The sequence below is a fragment of the Pediculus humanus genome, genomic scaffold, assembly GCF_000006295.1.
Source record: "Pediculus humanus corporis 1103172108318 genomic scaffold, whole genome shotgun sequence".
In the NCBI taxonomy this organism is placed as follows: Eukaryota; Metazoa; Arthropoda; class Insecta; order Psocodea; family Pediculidae; genus Pediculus; species Pediculus humanus.
This window is the reverse complement of record NW_002987887.1, coordinates 1,249,113-1,266,958: the sequence shown is the minus strand read 5'-3', so window position 1 is coordinate 1,266,958 and position 17,846 is coordinate 1,249,113. Positions and strand designations below refer to the sequence as shown.

The 17,846-nt window shown below is 33.7% G+C and overlaps 1 protein-coding gene across 1 annotated transcript; it reads left to right on the top strand.

Annotated features, from left to right (window-relative positions):
* Positions 1 to 5,567: 5,567 nt before the first annotated feature.
* Positions 5,568 to 7,639, top strand: Phum_PHUM604070 (arylsulfatase J precursor, putative; the record flags this gene model as incomplete). Its single annotated transcript, XM_002432850.1, has 7 exons — positions 5,568 to 5,627; positions 5,712 to 5,871; positions 5,942 to 6,168; positions 6,243 to 6,492; positions 6,583 to 7,041; positions 7,115 to 7,412; positions 7,492 to 7,639. The coding sequence occupies 7 exons, from the start codon at positions 5,568 to 5,570 to the stop codon at positions 7,637 to 7,639; spliced, it is 1,602 nt and encodes a 533-aa protein (XP_002432895.1).
* Positions 7,640 to 17,846: the final 10,207 nt, after the last annotated feature.

Sequence of the window (17,846 nt, the reverse complement as noted above, 5' to 3'; positions counted from 1 at the left end):
GAAATTTCCCATTCGATTATTTCAAAACCTGAAACAAAAAATAATTCGCGTTGTTATAGCAGAAGACAAAATTTTTTCCAAGACACGATAATAATAATAGTAATAATAATAATAATGGTTAACGGAAACCATCTTGTAGTTAGGGGGCCGTTAGTTAAAATAATCAAATGACTTCCTCCCGAATTTTTTTTTTTTTTTTTTTTTGTTGACATTTTTACATTTTTCAACCGCAACACCGGTAACGTAATTCGCAAACTTCAAAAAAAATGACGACAACAACGACAAACGACAAACGCAAACCGACAAAAACAAAAAAACCGGAGGAACGGAACAAAACAAACCAACAAACAAACAAACAAACAATTTATAACAATTATAACTTGACGGGAAAATAATTCATCTCGCAAAAAAAAAAAAAAAAAAAAGAGTCAGGTGAAAAATAATAATAATAATGATAATGATAATAAGTTAAGGAAGTTAAAAATTAGGAAATTTTCCAAAAATTTAAAAAATAATAATAATAATAATAATAATAATAATAATAATAATAATAAATGGAGAAAAAATAAAAAAATAAAAAAACGTGAACGTGATTCCGTTACGTGCGTTCATTACACGATTCAAAATTACTAAAGACATAATAATAATAATGATAATAATAATAATTTTTAAATTGTTAATTTAAATTGTTGACGACTTCTTTTTTCCACCCCCCTTTGCCCCCCTTCTCTCCCCCCGCTTCAATCCGAACCCCCAAAAAAAAAAAACGGGAATGAAAATTTTTTGTTAAAATTATCTTGAAGACAGACGGATAGGCAGACGAAGAGAGAGAGAGAGAGAGAGATACAGAGAGACAGAGAGAGAGAGAGATACAGAGAGACAGAGAGAGAAAGAGAGAGAGAGAAGATACGAATAATCCTTTCGGATGCAGCGCTTTTAAAAAAAAGTCGCGGCTTCAATAACTTAATAAAATTTACGTAAGTAAAAAAAAATCCCGACCGAATTGATAACGTATCTCTGTAATTTTTTTTTTTTTTTGAATGAAATTTTTTTTTTTTATCGATTGCATAATCGTTTGACATTAAAGACCCTATAACGAACGATCGATCCAATCGATCGATCCATCGATTGATTTTTATTTATTGAAGAAAAAAAAAACAGTTTTAAAGAATTTTCATGACAAAAAAAAAAAAAAAACAAAATGTCGTATTTTCATTATTTAAATTTTAACCCCGAAAAAAAAAAAAAAAAAAAATTTAAACTTGTTTTTTTAACTTTCCCTCTTCCCCTTCCCCCTTGCCCCCCACCACGTTCATGTGAGTGCATCAGAAAGAGAGAGAGAGAGAGAGAGAGAGATTGTTTTTTTTTTTTTTTTGACAAAGAAAGTCTTTCAAATTTATTATTACACGTTAATTATTAAATTTAAAAATAATAAATGACATCATCATCATCATCATCATCACCATCGACGTCATCATCGATTATTATAAACAATAAACTAAGACAAATAATAATAATAATAATAATGATGATGATGATGATATAAAATCCGGCGGCGTTTTTACGAAAATCAATAAAAAAAAATTTTTTTTTTTTTTGTTTGTTTGGGATTCAGCGATGAGAAACAAACAAAAACAAACAAAAATGGTTGGTTGTCGGTTGTCGGTGGTGGTGATGGTGGTGGGGGTTGTTGTTGCTGTTCTGGTTGGTGGTTGTAGGCATTCGAAGGTTTTTAGGTGCGACTTAAAAGTTGTTTAATAAATCACAATTTTTTTTTTTTTTTTTTTACTTTTCCACGTCATTCCTAATAATAAATAAACTTCGGAGTGGTCCTTTTTCCTCGCTCCCCCCTCTTGTAATTATTTTCCCCTTCTTCCTCCTCTCCCCCCGACCTAACCTAACCGATCGATACAAATCAATTAAAAAATTTCACGCGAGTAATTTGAGAAAAGTGAAAATTATGGCGACTACTATGATACTTGCGTGCGTGTGATATTCATTACGCACTTGCGGTTAATTAATTTTCTTTTTCTTTCCCCCCCCCCACAATATTTCTAATGTACGTCGATACCTGGTTTTAGGCGAAATTTATAAAAAAATGATAATAATAATAATAATAATAATAATAATAATGATGATAATGATAAAAATTTTTAAATGGTTTTCTTTTGCATTATTCGACTTTCGGTCATCAACCGACTGGTTTTCCACACATTTAAAAAACGAGTAAAAATTATTATTATTATTATTATTATTATTATTATCAATAAAATTTTTGTTTGTCTCGTAAGTACTTTAAGTAAAATTTAAATTTAAATAATAATAATAATAATAAAATTGTCAGAAAGTTTGTTTTCGACGAACGACTTTAACAACTTCTTCTCTCTCACCTCCACCGATTTTTATGATCAAAATCATAAATATAAAAAAATTCATAGAGATAATTTACGCCCTCCGGGGAGTCCCCCCTGCTCCTCATCCCTTTGCCCCCCAACAAAATCAAAATCAAAAAAATTTGTAGACTTTTTTTGCGCTCGCGTTTAATAATTTTTGACTTCGGGTCATTTATAAAAAGTTTTTTAATTAAACTCTCTCTCTCTCTCTCTCTCTTTTCACTTTTCTCACTTCCACCCCCCTCACCTACCTTGTCTCTCTCTCTCTGTCTTTTTTCACATCACTCTCTCTTTTTTTTTACATTTTTTCCTCCCTCGACTCTCGATTTATTCAATACTCTCGCGTTCCTCTCCAATTTCAATTCATTCATTCATTCATTCATTCATTTATTCATTCATTCGATCGATCGATCCCTCGTGCGAGTCTTTCAACTCTCCATCCATCTCTCTTCTCTCCCCTACCCTCACCCTCAAAACAAAAAAACCTAAAATATTAAATCACGACCATCGTTGTTGTTGTTGGTAGTACCAATCGATCCTTTCGAATCATCGTCATCATCTCTCTCTCTCCCCCCTTTCTCTCTCTCTCTCTCTCTCTTTCTTTGTTATTTATAAGTAATTTCACCTAAAACATGGTTTTCCATAAAAAAATATCGACTCGTCCGGTAAGTTTACTGCTTCTTTTTCATTTTCATCAAACGTCTGACTAGATTAGGTGATGCCATTCTACCACCATTTTTTCAATCAATATAATTCCAAAATCTTATCATATTTCATCTAAAAAAGGTTACGAAAAATTTTCCGGTTGTTGTTGTTGTTGTTGCTTCGTGTGTGTTTGTTTGTTTGTGTGTGATATAAATAAATAATATATCAAATTTAGCCTCGATTTAAATATAACAAAAAAAAAAAAAAAATATATTTTTCAGGTCAAAACATGATCGGACGCAACATAAAAAAAATAATTTAAAAATTCATTTCGGCCCAGTTATTATTTATATATTGATAACTTATCAATTCTAAGTCTTGCGACCACGACGACGACAAATTCAATTATTATTATTATTATTATTTTATTTAACGTACGCCATTTTGTTTTTTTTTTTTTAAATATTTTCTCTTAATTAGTTCAATTGTCGATCGCGTTCCGTTTACTATATTAATAATAATAATAATAATAATAATAATAATAATAATAATAGTAATAATAATAATAATAATAATAATAATAATAATAATAATAACTTCTTAAGGTGCAGACAAAAAATTTTTTTTTTTTAAATTTCGCGATGCTTATTGAAATTTAACGGGAAATGACGTCATAGGGTTTTAACGAAAGGTTGCGAAACTTTATTGATGTGATCATCTTTTTATAAGATTCGATTCGATTGAAACAACAATACGAAGGTACGAAAATAAAATAAAAAAATTTAAATTTTGTGTGTGTTAGGGACAAAACCGAGAAATACGGAAAGACAGAGAACCAAAGAGAGAGAGAGAAAGGGAAAAAAAGGCATAGAAACAGAGAAAGAAAGAAAAAAACAGAGAAAGACGAAGACAGAAAAGTATAATAACAGAGCGAGAGAGAAAAAGAGAAGGACAGAAACACAGAAAAAGAGAGAGTGTGTGAGAAAGAGAGAAAGGCAGGAAAACAGAGAAAAAAGGGACAAAGAAACAGAGAGAGATAGACAAAAAGGCAGAGAAACAAATAAAGAAAGTATTAGAGAAACAGGGAAAAAGGAAGACAAAAAGGTAGAAAAATAGAGAGAGAGAGAGAGAGAAAGAGAGAGAGGGAAAAAAGCACAAAAGGAGAAACAAAGAGAGAGTGAAAGAGGGAAAAAGGCAGAGAAACAGAGAGACAGAAAAATCCAGAGAGAGAGAGAAAGAGAGAAAAATAAATTTTTAATTTTTTTTTTCTTTTTTCTTCTCATCGAATGATTTACAATAATGGCGGATAAAAGTATTGAATCCCCGACGTCGTGTTCACGACGACGCTATAACGTGTTAATTATAGCGCTATAATTAAAACGAATGAGCCGCGTTTTTAATATTAAAACTCGATAATAATCCCCGGGTGAATGTAAATGTAAAAAAAATAAGTGACTTCAATAAATATTACAAGAATTTTATCGATTTTAACTGGAACAAACACATCCGGTGAACAAGAATGAGTTGTTAGAAGTGAGAAAGAGAGAGAGAAAACCTTTTAGCAAGTCAAAAACGTATAAATAAAAAATTTATGAAATAACGACGTTAACTGTATAACATAACAACAACAACAACAAACCTACAGAAAAGAAAAATTCCACCAACAGGAAGGAAATGAGAAAACAAACGCAGTGGAAAACACACACTCCGAAGAAACGTCAAAAAGAAAAAACATTTTTTTTTAAAACTCGCGAAACGATAAAAAACAAACAAACAAACAAACGAAACGAAACAATCTCGCGTTAAATAGTTTTCGTATAAACAAACAACAATATTGATTTAATAAATTTGCAAAATTTTTTTGTTTTGAATTTTACTTCTCACTCAACGAACAACCGCGAAAACCTGGAATGAGAGAGAGAGAGAGAAAAATTGAACTTTGTTGACCTTTTTCAGATCTCATAGTTTTCTCAAATTATCACAAAACCCGTCAACGACCTCATATCATTCCAGTAAAAAAAAAAATTCGCATTGCCAACGTCGTAAAAAAAAAAAAAAAAAAACATGTTTTATTATTATCATCATTATCGTTTTTCTTCTTCTTTCCAGGCGCGTCTTCTGCTTTTCTTCCAATTTTTTTTCATTTTTATCATCCATTCTCCGTAACAATCGATTAACTATCGATTTATCGAAACTATCGATCGATTCGTTTAAAATTTTCACATGGTCTGACGTTTTCAGACATCATCGCTTCCGTTTCTCTCTTTATTCCAGAACTCTTAGTTGTTCTCATTGGACACCGGCGTGTGCGTGTGTGTGGATCTTCCTCCAAATCTTCTCAACTTGTATTAATCATCATCATCATCATCGTTACAGGTGGCAAAAGTGAGTGTCGCACGACGATCAGATCACGTCAGTTAAATAATGTTAAGGTCAATTATTTGTTTTATCATCCTCATCATTTTTACATCGTCGAATGGGAAAAACGTCGAAAACGTCGTCGTCGACGACGACGATGGCGATGGCAACATGAACGACTTGGAAGATTCAAAACCGCCACATATAATATTCATAATGGCTGACGATTTGGTAACTTTTGAACATTTTCTTCTTCTTCTTCTTCTTCCTCAAAAGTCCACGAGAAAGAAAATTTTTTTTTTGTCTTTCTTCAAGGGTTGGAACGATGTTGGTTATCACGGATCGGATGAGATACCCACTCCGAATATCGACGCCCTTGCCTACAACGGAATAATTCTCAACAGGTATTACGTTTTACCCGTGTGCACACCGTCGAGAAGCGCTCTCATGACCGGAAGACATCCAATACACAACGGTGAGTTTATTTATCATCATCATCATCGTTTTAACTTCTTCACTCATCGCTACCATTTCCCCCCCCCCAGGTATGCAACATAGAGTGCTCTTCGGTGTCGAAACGAGAGGATTACCACTCACCGAAAAACTCCTACCGGAATATTTGCAAAAATTGGGATATTCAACTCACATCGTCGGCAAATGGCATTTGGGATTTTACAAAAAGGAATACACTCCCCTGTACAGAGGATTCGAATCCCACATCGGATTTTGGACGGGTCATCAGGATTACTACGATCACACGGCAGAAGAAGAAGTAATTGCTTCCATCACTTCGCGCACGTTTTTAAAACTAGAATTAAAACTAAACGCGTCGACATTTCCTTTCAGAGACTTTGGGGTTTGGATATGAGACACGGTATGAAACCCGCTTGGTACCTACACGGCGAGTACTCCACTCACGTATACACGAGAGAATCTGTTAAAATAATCAAAAATTACAATTCGACGAAACCTTTATTCCTATACGTCGCACACGCTGCCGTGCACAGCGGAAATAAATACAATCCACTTCCGGCTCCGGATAAAACCGTTGACAAACTCGATCACATTCAAAATTACAACAGGAGACGATACGCCGGTAAGGAAAAACTTCTGTCTGGTATTCCTGCTTCTCCTCCTCTTCTTCCTCCTTCTTTCATCGTTAATCGAATTGTCTATAATCCTCCAGCTATGGTCAGCGAGTTGGACACGTCCGTCGGCAACATAATATCCGCTTTGAAAGATGCCAATATGTTATCCAATTCCATTGTCATATTCAGCACGGACAATGGCGGTCCCGCAAACGGTTTAAATTATAATTACGCTTCCAATTGGCCCATGAGAGGAGTTAAAAATACACTTTGGGAGGGTGGTGTCAGAGGAGTCGGCGTCGTGTGGAGCTCCAAATTCAAACCGAATTCCGGCGGAAGAGTAAGTAATCGAATGATGCACATTTGCGATTGGTTACCCACTCTATATGCTGCTGCCGGAGGTGACGTCAGAGATTTAGGCGAGAATTTGGACGGTTACAATATGTGGAACTCATTGCTCGATGACCTTCCCTCGCCGAGAAACGAAATCCTTCACAACATTGACGACATTTTTGGAAATTCCGCTCTGACAATGTCGCAATGGAAATTGGTCAAAGGTGAGATCGTTTAACAAAAAAATTATTTTTAAACCTGAGGAAAAAAAAGGTTTCATTCCTTCTCTGTCTTTAGGTACGACGTACAACGGTTTCTACGACAGTTGGTTCGGACCCACGGGACGTAATCCCGGTTATTTTTACAACATCGGACAAGTTTTGTCGTCTTTGTCGAACAAAGCGTTGTCGACGTTACAAACCGTTCCGTTGAATCCGGAATCGATACGACGAATAAGAGAAGAAGCAACCATCGATTGCGGCAATCACCAATTGATATCATCCGAATCCAGGTTTTCAAATTGTAATCCGTTAAAAGAATCCTGTTTGTTCAACGTCGACGAGGATCCTTGCGAAATCGATAACGTCGCCAAAAGGTAAAAAAATTTTTTCTTTTTTGGAAATTCATTCCCCGTCCTTACGACGATCTCTCTTACGTATTTTAAATGATTTCAGTTTTCCACAAGTCGTCAAAGAAATGGAGGAAAGATTATTGTACTGGAATAGCACGGCGGTAAAACCTGCCAAAGTTATAAACGATCTACGTGGAAATCCAAAATTTTGGGGATACGTTTGGACAAATTTCGGGGATTACAACTCTTAGCCTCTTTGATTTCCAAAAAAAAAAAAAAAAACAAATTTACCAGGATCTCGATTCTTTTCCCGTTTTCCGACCCTCCCCCCGCCCCCCGGTACGCTTGTACGAGTTAACTAAGGATGCCAACCGACAAAAAAAAAAAAAAAAATTCAAACAAATCGCTTCGAATTGCAAACTACTTAACCGTGAGCGTTTGTGAAAAAATCTAATTGAAAAAAACCAGGCGTTTCCCGCCGATCGCGTCGATTTCGAACTTTTTTTTCATTTCTCCCCACTCCCCAAAGAACGTGAATGACTGATTGATTGTTGTTTTATTATTATTATTATTATTATTATTATTATTATTACTACTATTAATTAATTAACTTATTTATTTATTTTACAATAATAATAAAAACTATTTATAAAAAAATAATCATCCGATAATCAATTTCAAAAAAAAAAAAATTGTATAAAAATCGGGTAGTTCTCTCTATTCCCCCTTCCCACCTCCCTCCCTTCCGTTCAGGAAATCGAACAAATCGAACAAGTTATTATTATTATAACACGCAGTCAAAGAAAACACGGAAAAACGAATCGACGACGAAGAAGAAAAACAACAAGGAAAATATGCGCGTGTCAAATCCGGTTCGCGTACAAACCTGAAATTTTTTTTGTAAAATGGCGGCGACGACGACGACGATCGTATATTAAATTCGTTTGGTTCAATTTGATTTTATTAACAAGACGACACCTTCTTTTTTTGTGTGAATTTGAAAGTGAGTGAACTTTCGAGACTTTTGCCATATTACGACAAAAAGTCGTCGTCGTCGTTGTCGGTCGTATCGATTCCAGGAACGAACTCCTATTAAATTCAGGGACAAACACCTGAAGAAACGTCGTCATATACAAACGTCGTGATGAATTTTTAATTTTAATAATAATGATAATAATAATAATTTTCATTGTTTTTTTCTCTCTCGAATCTCCCCCCCTCCGCGTTTTATTGTGTTTAAACTGTAACAAAACAAACAACAACCACACACACACCCAAAATTCTTATAAGAATTAAATAACGATTGAACGTAATTAATAATAATAATAATAATAATATTAATAATAATAATAATAATAATATGTGTTGACGTTTGTTTGTTTGTTTGTCCTCGTTTGTCTTTGTTTGTAATTAAAAAAAAAAAAATCATATGGTTTTAATTAAAAAAAAAAAAAAAAACATTTTGTAACGGATTTTTTTTTTGTCGAATCCCATCAAATATTATTATTATTATTATTATTAATTTTTAACTTTTGCATTTTTTTTTTTTTTGTTAAACAAATCTCGAAGAATCAACGAACGTTCGAACAAACGCGACATTTGCCAAACGACGACAATTTTAACAATCAGTGGAAAACGTGGAAAAAGAAAAAAATGTCGAACGAGGATTCAAGAGGGATCTTAGAAAAAAAAATGATTTTAATCGTCATCATTCATTCATTCATGAGGGCGTCGGCCACGCTACTCATCATCGAATTCGTAACCCTTATAAACAACCGACAACCGACGACGACAACAACAGCAGCAGAAGATATTTATTAAATACGATTCACTACTCGACGTGCGATCTAATGCTGCGGGTCACGCTCATCGGCACATGACGCCCTCATGTACAAAACAACCAACCAACCAACCAACCCCCCTTTTCTCATCCCGAAATGGAAAATTTTTTTTCCCAATTGATTAACCATCATTCTTTTTTGCATTCGTTCCTCCATGACCTCTTAACCTTTCATTTCCGTTTCATTTTTCTCATAACGGGGATACGAATCTCATTTATACGATACGAACAACCGTCCATCCGTACATATTCATCGAATTTAAAACGAATCGAATCGTCGTTTTTGAAAACAAACGAAAATTTGTCGTGGTTATAGACAACAACAACAACAACAACAACCCAACGCGTTTGTTTATAAAAAAAATATTAAATAATAATAATTACCGACTTACATTTTCGCGTTCTCCTCCTTCCTCCTTCTCTCATCAATAAATTTTTTAATAAAATATCTCCAAAGAATTTTTTTTTGTCTTCTTCTTACACGTGGCAGATTGTTTTAAGAAACAACAGTGTCAATAGAAGTTGACATTGAAGACGATCGCCTGGAAAGAAAAGGAAGAAAAATAAAATTATTATTATTATTATTATTACGTCAAAACAAACGTCGTGTTTTTCTCCAAAATGCGTCACGAAAACAATTTACGTAAATAAATAAATAATAATAATAATAAATACGCAATAAGACTCTTAACGTTTTCCAGCAAAACCTTTTCCCCCTCCCATTTTTCCCCTTTTAATAATAATAACAATAATTCAAGTGCGTTTTTACGTTCACAATCCAGGTTTGAAACCTGGAGAGGAAAACAAACAAACAAACAAACAAACAAATTTTCCACTTGTCCATGACTTTTCCTTTTCGTCTAAAAGATTTTTTTTTTTTTTATAATTAAAGCATTATAAAAAAGGAAAAAGACCTTGAACGCCGCCGTCGCCGACAATGGAAGGAAAACCGTTTATCAAATTCTTTTTTTTTTTTTTTTTTGCTAAAAATTTTGGAGAGGGAAAAACCCGGACTTCCGCGTCATGAAGATGGCAAAGAAGGCAAAGAAGGCAAGGAGGCACCACAAAAAACAAAAATCTAATCACTCCGTTTAAAATGTCATCGTCGACAACGACGACGACAAGTGCGTAGATAGGCGCACACACACGCACACATCATCGTACGCACGTATTCACGCACGCACGCACTCACGCAATACAAAATCATGCATGCGTGGAAACAATCGATCGTGCGGGCAAGGTGAACTAGGTACTACTACAACTACTACTACTAGATAACTACTACTAGAACACAAAAAAACTTCCTCACAAAGTTCCTTCGTTATATTTTTTTGCTTTAAAAACGTTCGTTCGTTCGCTCGCTCGTTCGAAAACCGTTCGGGTACGCATTTTTTCATTCATGCTCAAAACTGCGTACCCGCCATTACGCAAAAAAAAAAAAAATTCTCGACTATATAAGACGCGCAATATCTCGAACGAGTTTGATAACAAAATGTCGTCGTTACGGTCGGTCAATAATTTTTTTTTTTTTAACTTTTAAACAATAAAGAATGAATGCGAATAAAACGAACGAACGAGTGCGTGAGTGAGTGCGTGGGTGGGTGAGAATATATACTATACGACTACAACCGATGGAAACGAGAGAGAAGGGAAAAAAAAAGTAATAAAAATGGTTGTAATAAAATAAAAAGGAATATTTATGATTAAAAAAAAAAAAAACGCAACAACAACAACAACAACAACAACAACAATAACAACAACATGTCTGATAATAATCCAAAACGAAAAGTTAATTAGTTAAGAACAACAACAACAAACAATTCCTTATTAAATTTTATTATTAATATTTGAACCGAGAAACAATATTACCATTTAACTAATCGTACCTGATAACAACAAACAACAACAACAACAAAAGGATACCTATCGTTTATATTTAAATTCTATTTTCTTTTCTTTGTTTACCATCCGTTTCAATATGGCCGACGATGAGTACATACCGAAAATTTTGAAAAGTGATTGATTCTTTCACGACAGACAACAACCTAATATTTACGTTTGTTATACAACCAAAACCGTCACCTTCAATAGTGAAAGAGAGAGAGAGAAAGAGAGAATGGAAAAAAACAATTCGTTTTCAATTTGTCTTTCCACTTCTTATCCATCTTCTCATTATCCGAACAACAACAACCGCTCGACAGACAACAACAACCGCTCGACAGACAACAACAACCGCTCGACAGACAACAACAACCGCTCGACAAACAACAACAACCATCACGACGAAAATCGTTTGTTACAAATCGTTTAAACAAAGCCTGAAAATTGTCAATTATTCATTTCAATTAATCCATCGATAAAAATCCAATAATAATAATAATAATATCAAAACGATTTTACGATCGTTTTCGATCTATCGAACGAACGATCGATCGATCTATCGATCGATAGATCGATTCGCTTTTACGTACGTGCGTACGCGTTAAAAGAGAAGAAGAAAAAAAAAACAATCGTCAATCGTAAATTACGCGCGTGGAAAAATTGACGATAAAAAAGTTTTTTTTTTTTTTTTTTTTTCTAAGGAGCTACTACATCATAACCAGGTCTAAAGGTAGTAATAATAATAATAATAATAATAATGATGATGATGATGATGATGATGATGATAATAATAATAATGATATTTACAAACAAAACGTTTTTATCATTTCAATTATTAATTAACGCGAAATCAATTACCCGAGTTTTATTACCTATAAACAATCGATTCGAAGCTCGTGTAATTTTTTTTTTTCTTTTTTTTCTTTTACTGGCGAACGAAATAATAATAATGATAATGATAATGATAATAGGAGAGGATAAGGGAAATTAGAAGTGCGGTAAAATCCGACAACACAAAAAAAAAAAAAAATAGAAACGTAATTCATTCAAGGTGATTAGTGTTAGAAGAAGAAGAAGGAGAAAAACAGGAGGAGGAAAAGTTTGAGTGAACCGAGGGAGAGAAGGAGGGGGGTGGGAGAACATTAAAACTTTTTATTATTATTATTTTGGGTTAGGTGGTACCTGCAAATGACTGGCAAAGGACGATATAGAACGAAGGGCCGGCCAAACAAACGAAAAAAAAAAAAAAAAAAAACGGTAAGAAAATAAACGTACGAGAATCTCCTTGAATAAAACGTGTTTGAATGGGGAATAATCACGGTCAAAGCCGATTGAAAAATGAGTAATTTGACCTTGAAAATCAGGTTTTTTTTTTTTTTTTCGTTGTTGTTGTTGTTGTTGTGAGGAGTGTGAGACGTGAGGAAGGAGTTCGTGACCGTCCGGGGCTCCCTTTGTTCTTTGCATTCTGGTGATGGAGATGGTGATGGCGATGGAGATGGAGATGGCGATGATGATGGTGGTGGTGATGGTCTAAGGGTTGGAGCGGCGGCTCGACGTCTCTCGTATTTTAAAAAAAAAGGCGGGGTGGGGGGGATGAACGAACACACAAAAGGGGTTAATTCTTTTTTTTTGCCCTCATTTTGTCCTCTGTTACCAAAACAATTTAAACTAATTTATAAAAAAAAAAACAATAGAAAGAAGAAATAGACGAGATGGCGACACGCGCGTCATCAAATCACGAATCAGATGGGGGGTAAGGCGGGGGGAAACAAAAAAAAAAAATCGATAACGTAACCATCGACGTAATCGATAATTCCACGACGAAAACAAAACGTTTCGTTACACGAATCGATAAATCGATCGATCGATTTTCTTACTCCCCATCAATCGATTATAAAAAGAAAATTTTTATTAGTCGCGAGTTAATAATAATAATAATAATTAAAAAAAAAAAAAAGTTTTTACGGTAATATATTTTCGGATTAATTCCACGTCGTTTGCTTTGTTGTTCAATAAACTTTTGCAAAAACAATCGGCCGCAATCACACCCGTCTCTCTCTCTCTCTCTCTCTCTCTTTAAAAACATTACAAATAACGTGACGTAATTTCGCACTCAGTCAGGTACCCCCACCCCCCTCCCATCATTTTAACCACGAAGAAGAAGTAGAAGTAGAAGAAGAATCGAAATTAAATCAAAAAATGACAAAAAAAAAAAAAATCATTTCTCGTGCCACGATTATTCTTACAACTAACTGCTTCTGATCCGATAAGTTATGACGTAAATGTTTGTTTACATTGTTATACATGCGTTAGTGCGTTCTTTTGTACGTGCGTTTCTACGTGCGTATTTTCGTTTCCTTTTTAATCCACCCCCTCTCTCTCTCTCACACGTAGTAGTTGACGTACAGAAACAAACACGAAGGGAAAAAACGCGTGCGTTTGAATTCCCTCACATTTCAAATTAATCGGGGCAAACAAACAAACAAACACACACACATAGAGAGAGAGAGAGAGAGAGAGAGAGAATACAATCCTTCCTTCGTTTTATTTTTCAAATAAAATCTCTCTCCTGTTCTTCAAGTTTTTTCCTTCGTTTTTTTTTTTACCATCTTAAAAATTCTTAACGTTCCGTAAGTTAAAGAAGAGAAAAAATGAAACGATGATTTAAATTCTTTTTTTTTTCTTTTTTTTTCTCCCTTTTTTTTTTTCTCTTCTTCTTCCCCCATCATCAAATTAAAAAGCAGATCCGAACCCAACAAGTGTTTTTCTTTCAAATTTTTTTTTTTTTTTTTTACTCTCCATAAAAAAAAAAAGATTGGGTTTTGGACCTTTTTTTTTTTTAATAAATGACGGCTTGAACTATTTTTTTACCACAATTTATAACCGTATATCTCCACACACACACACAACAAAAAACCCCCACGAAAATCGTAATAATAATAATAATAATAATAATAATAATAATAATAATGAAAACGCATTAAATTACGATTAAAATTTCAATTTTCCTCCCCGTTCCCTTTACGTTATTTTTAAAAGTAAATCAAAATAGTGGCTAAAGTAAAACATTTCGCGCGAACCCCGAATTTTTCCCGCGTTTTTTTTCTCCAAATTCAAACCCATTCGTATTATTATTATTATTATCATTACGCGAAAAAAAAGAAAAGAAAAGAAAAACCGTTAAAAACTTCAATTTTGAAAAATTTTCGAATTGTCGAATAACGTTTTCTTCTTCCCTCCCTCCCTCTCCCTATTACGTCAGAGTTTGTCGGACATCTTGCGACATTTTTACCCGATCCGCGATCGTTTTCGTTCGATTTTTTTCAAAAAAATTTTTTTTTTTTTTTTTAAATTTTTGGCGGTTTTTCTCGATGACGTCATCGCACGTCGCGTAATTTTCCTATTTTTTTCACGGATGGAATTGACTCGTTTCGTGACTTACATCGATTCGGTATTGAACCCCTCGTTTAACCACACGTATATGTACATATACATATATAAACCGAATTTAAATATGGGGCAAAAATAACATTTAGGGAAAGGAAAAAAAAATATATGTATAACGAATCGAAATGGTTTTCTCATAAGTTAAACATGCGCGAAACGTGAAAATTAATTTTTTTTCTCCCTTTTATTTTTCTCACCGAATTAATTTCGGGATCGTCAATAAGTTTCTCTCGTGGTGGATTTTACAACGACAAGTGTTTCCAGTGGATTCCTTCGGGATCTTCTCATATATTTTTCGAGAAAAAAAAAAAAAAAACTATGAATATTCCCGTATACGTGAGAAACATTCGACAGGGTCATCATCATCATCATCATCATCGTATTAATGATTTGCTCTTTGATTTACGAAAACCATCACCACCGCCTTCACGAAAGCTACGTTTCCCTATCCCTATCGCCATCTCAAACGCGTATTTTCCGCTGAAATCATACACACGCAAACATTTACTTAATAACAAACATTTTTCGTTTGTTTTTCCAAATAACAAACAAAGGCGACTCGTTTAAATAAAAAATAATAATAATAATTACGAGTAGCAAATTTACGACGTGTGAAAAGGATTAAATAAAAAATCCGACACATGTCGGAAGTAAAGACAACGACAACAACAACAACAGACAAGTGTTTCGTATCGAACAAACGAGATAGAGAGAGGAAAAGAGAAAGAGAGATAGAAAAAAATTTTTTTTTTTCAATGTCAAATAAAACGTTGTAAAATAATAATAATAATAACGATAATATTATTATTATTATTCCCCGGGGATTTTTTAAATTTGACGACATAACATCGTGGGGGGATGGTGAAAACGAGGGGGGGCCACGGAGGGAGGGAGGTAGAAGGAAAATTAAAAATCTTTTTGAGAAATGTTTGAACGACATCTCGTCAAGTAGAAAAATCAACAGGTTTATTATTCCATGGAAATAAATATTAAAAAAAAAAAAGAACCGTTAAAAGAACGAGTTTTAAAAGTTTTTCCAAGGTTAAAAAACAACAATTTGAATAAATTAACAACTCGCGACCCTGAAATAAAATTTTTAAATGATTTTAAAAATCGTTTAAATTTAATCGTCGGAACCGTCAAATAAAATTTCCAAAAGAATTTTAAGGGAGACGTGAACGGAGCATTTTATATACACACACACATATATATATATATATAGAGTTGATAAGTACGTCGTCTGTCTGCCACGTTGCCATTTACATCACAATACCATAGAGAAAGAAAACAAAAAAAAAAAACAAAAACAAATTCCGACCTTCGCCTAATGAAAAAAAAAAAGGTGGGAGGACATAAAATTAAAATAATAACAACAACAATTATTATAATAAAAACGATAATAATAATAATGGCAATAATAGAAAAGAAGACGAAAAAAAACCGTTAAAAACAAATTTCCATATAACGATACCACCGAAAATGCAAAAATGGCCGTTTTAAAAAACCCATGCAGGTGTAGAAAACAAAAACAAATTCTTTCTCTCTCTCTCTCTCTCTTTTTCTCTCTCTTTTACTCTTTTTCTATTGCCACGATTTTCGCGTAACGGTTTTGATTATTACAATTTTTTTTTTCCGGCGGTTTTGTAATTCGTTGTCACCGTTTTGTCACGTACCGTGATGCGAAAAAAAATGTAATAATAATAATAATGATAATAATAATTTTCATTTTAACGGTCGTTGGTAATTGTTTTTACATAACGAGTAAATGAAAAATAATTTCACTAAGGTACGCGTTTGTCGTGTGTAGTAAGTACGTTTGTCGAGTTTTTGTATCATAAAATACATCGGGGGAGGGTCCACCCCCCTTGCGGCCGTGCGTGTGCGTGTACGAAAATCAATTTCCCGAATAAATAAATAAATAAATAAATGCGTATCCGGTTCGGTATTTAAAGACACGTTAATACCTATTAATTACATTATAATTTTATTTTATCTTAACGACTGGATAAATATGGCGGTATCTGATAACAATATTATTAAATTCGTTTCCCCCCTTCTCCTCCTCCCCCCTTCAGTTTCGTTGTTGTTGTTTTCGTGTTTGAGTTGGTGCGTGCGGGTGTGATACGTACGCATGTAAATAAAAAAAAAAACAATTGTTCGATTTTCTAGTCGGATTTTTTTTTCCCTCTTGTAATCACGCATGTGGGGACATGCATGGAAACGTAAAATAAAATTAAAATTAATAAAAAAAAAATTTTACGACACGACGACAACAACAACGACAACAACAAACAACAACAACAAAAACACTAGGACGATTAATTACAAACATCGACGACAACGAAGACAATAATAATAATAATAATGCGTTTACGTAACCATTCTATTTATTATCAATCATGACGGTTCGACTTTTGATAAAATATTGACGATAATGTGTGAGATTTACGCGTGGCAATATATTTTAATTGATTTTACTTACGAAGAGAGAGAGAGAGAGAGAGAGAGAGAGAGAGAGAGAGAGAGAGAGAGAGAGAGAGACAAAGGGAAAAAAGAAATAGAAGAAGATAGAAAGAAAGGAAAAGAAGGATATGCAGAGAGAGTGCAATAAAAAGAGAGAGAGTATACGTGTGTGAAAGAGACAGTGTGTATGTGTGCGTGAAAGAGAGAGAGAGAGAGAGAGAGTGTGTGTATGTGTGTGTGTCAAACAGAAAGAGAGAGAGACTGTAAAAGAGAGACAAAAAAGAAGCCTAGAGAAAGAATTGAAAAAGAGTAGCAGACAGACAAAGAGAGAGAGAGAGAAACATTTACACCGTGCGAAAATAAATTTTTATTAATTTTCCAATCCCGGTTCGAATTTTCATAGAGTAAAACAAACATAAGCGAAACGAAATGTTTTTTTTTTTTTGGGGGGGGAGGAGAAGGTTACATTTTTCATTGACCTCTGACATAACTTTTCCTTCCTTTTCCTAAATCGTTAAATTTTAAATTTTAAACTTTAAAAAAACAAAAAAAAAAATTTCGTGCAAATTATCATCATCATCATCATCATCATCATCATCATTATTATTATTATTAGAAAAGTTTTAAGTTGCTGGAGACTGTTAATACGATCTCGAAGACCTTGGAAATGGTTATAATAATAATAATAAAAAATAAAATAATAATAATAAAAAAAAAAAAGGTATTGTTGTTGCGGTGGCGCCGAAAAAACCACGTGACAGGTCATCTTAGATTTTTTTTCCCCGTTTTGTTTTGTTTGCGTTTGTTTTGTTTGCTGTTTGTTTGTT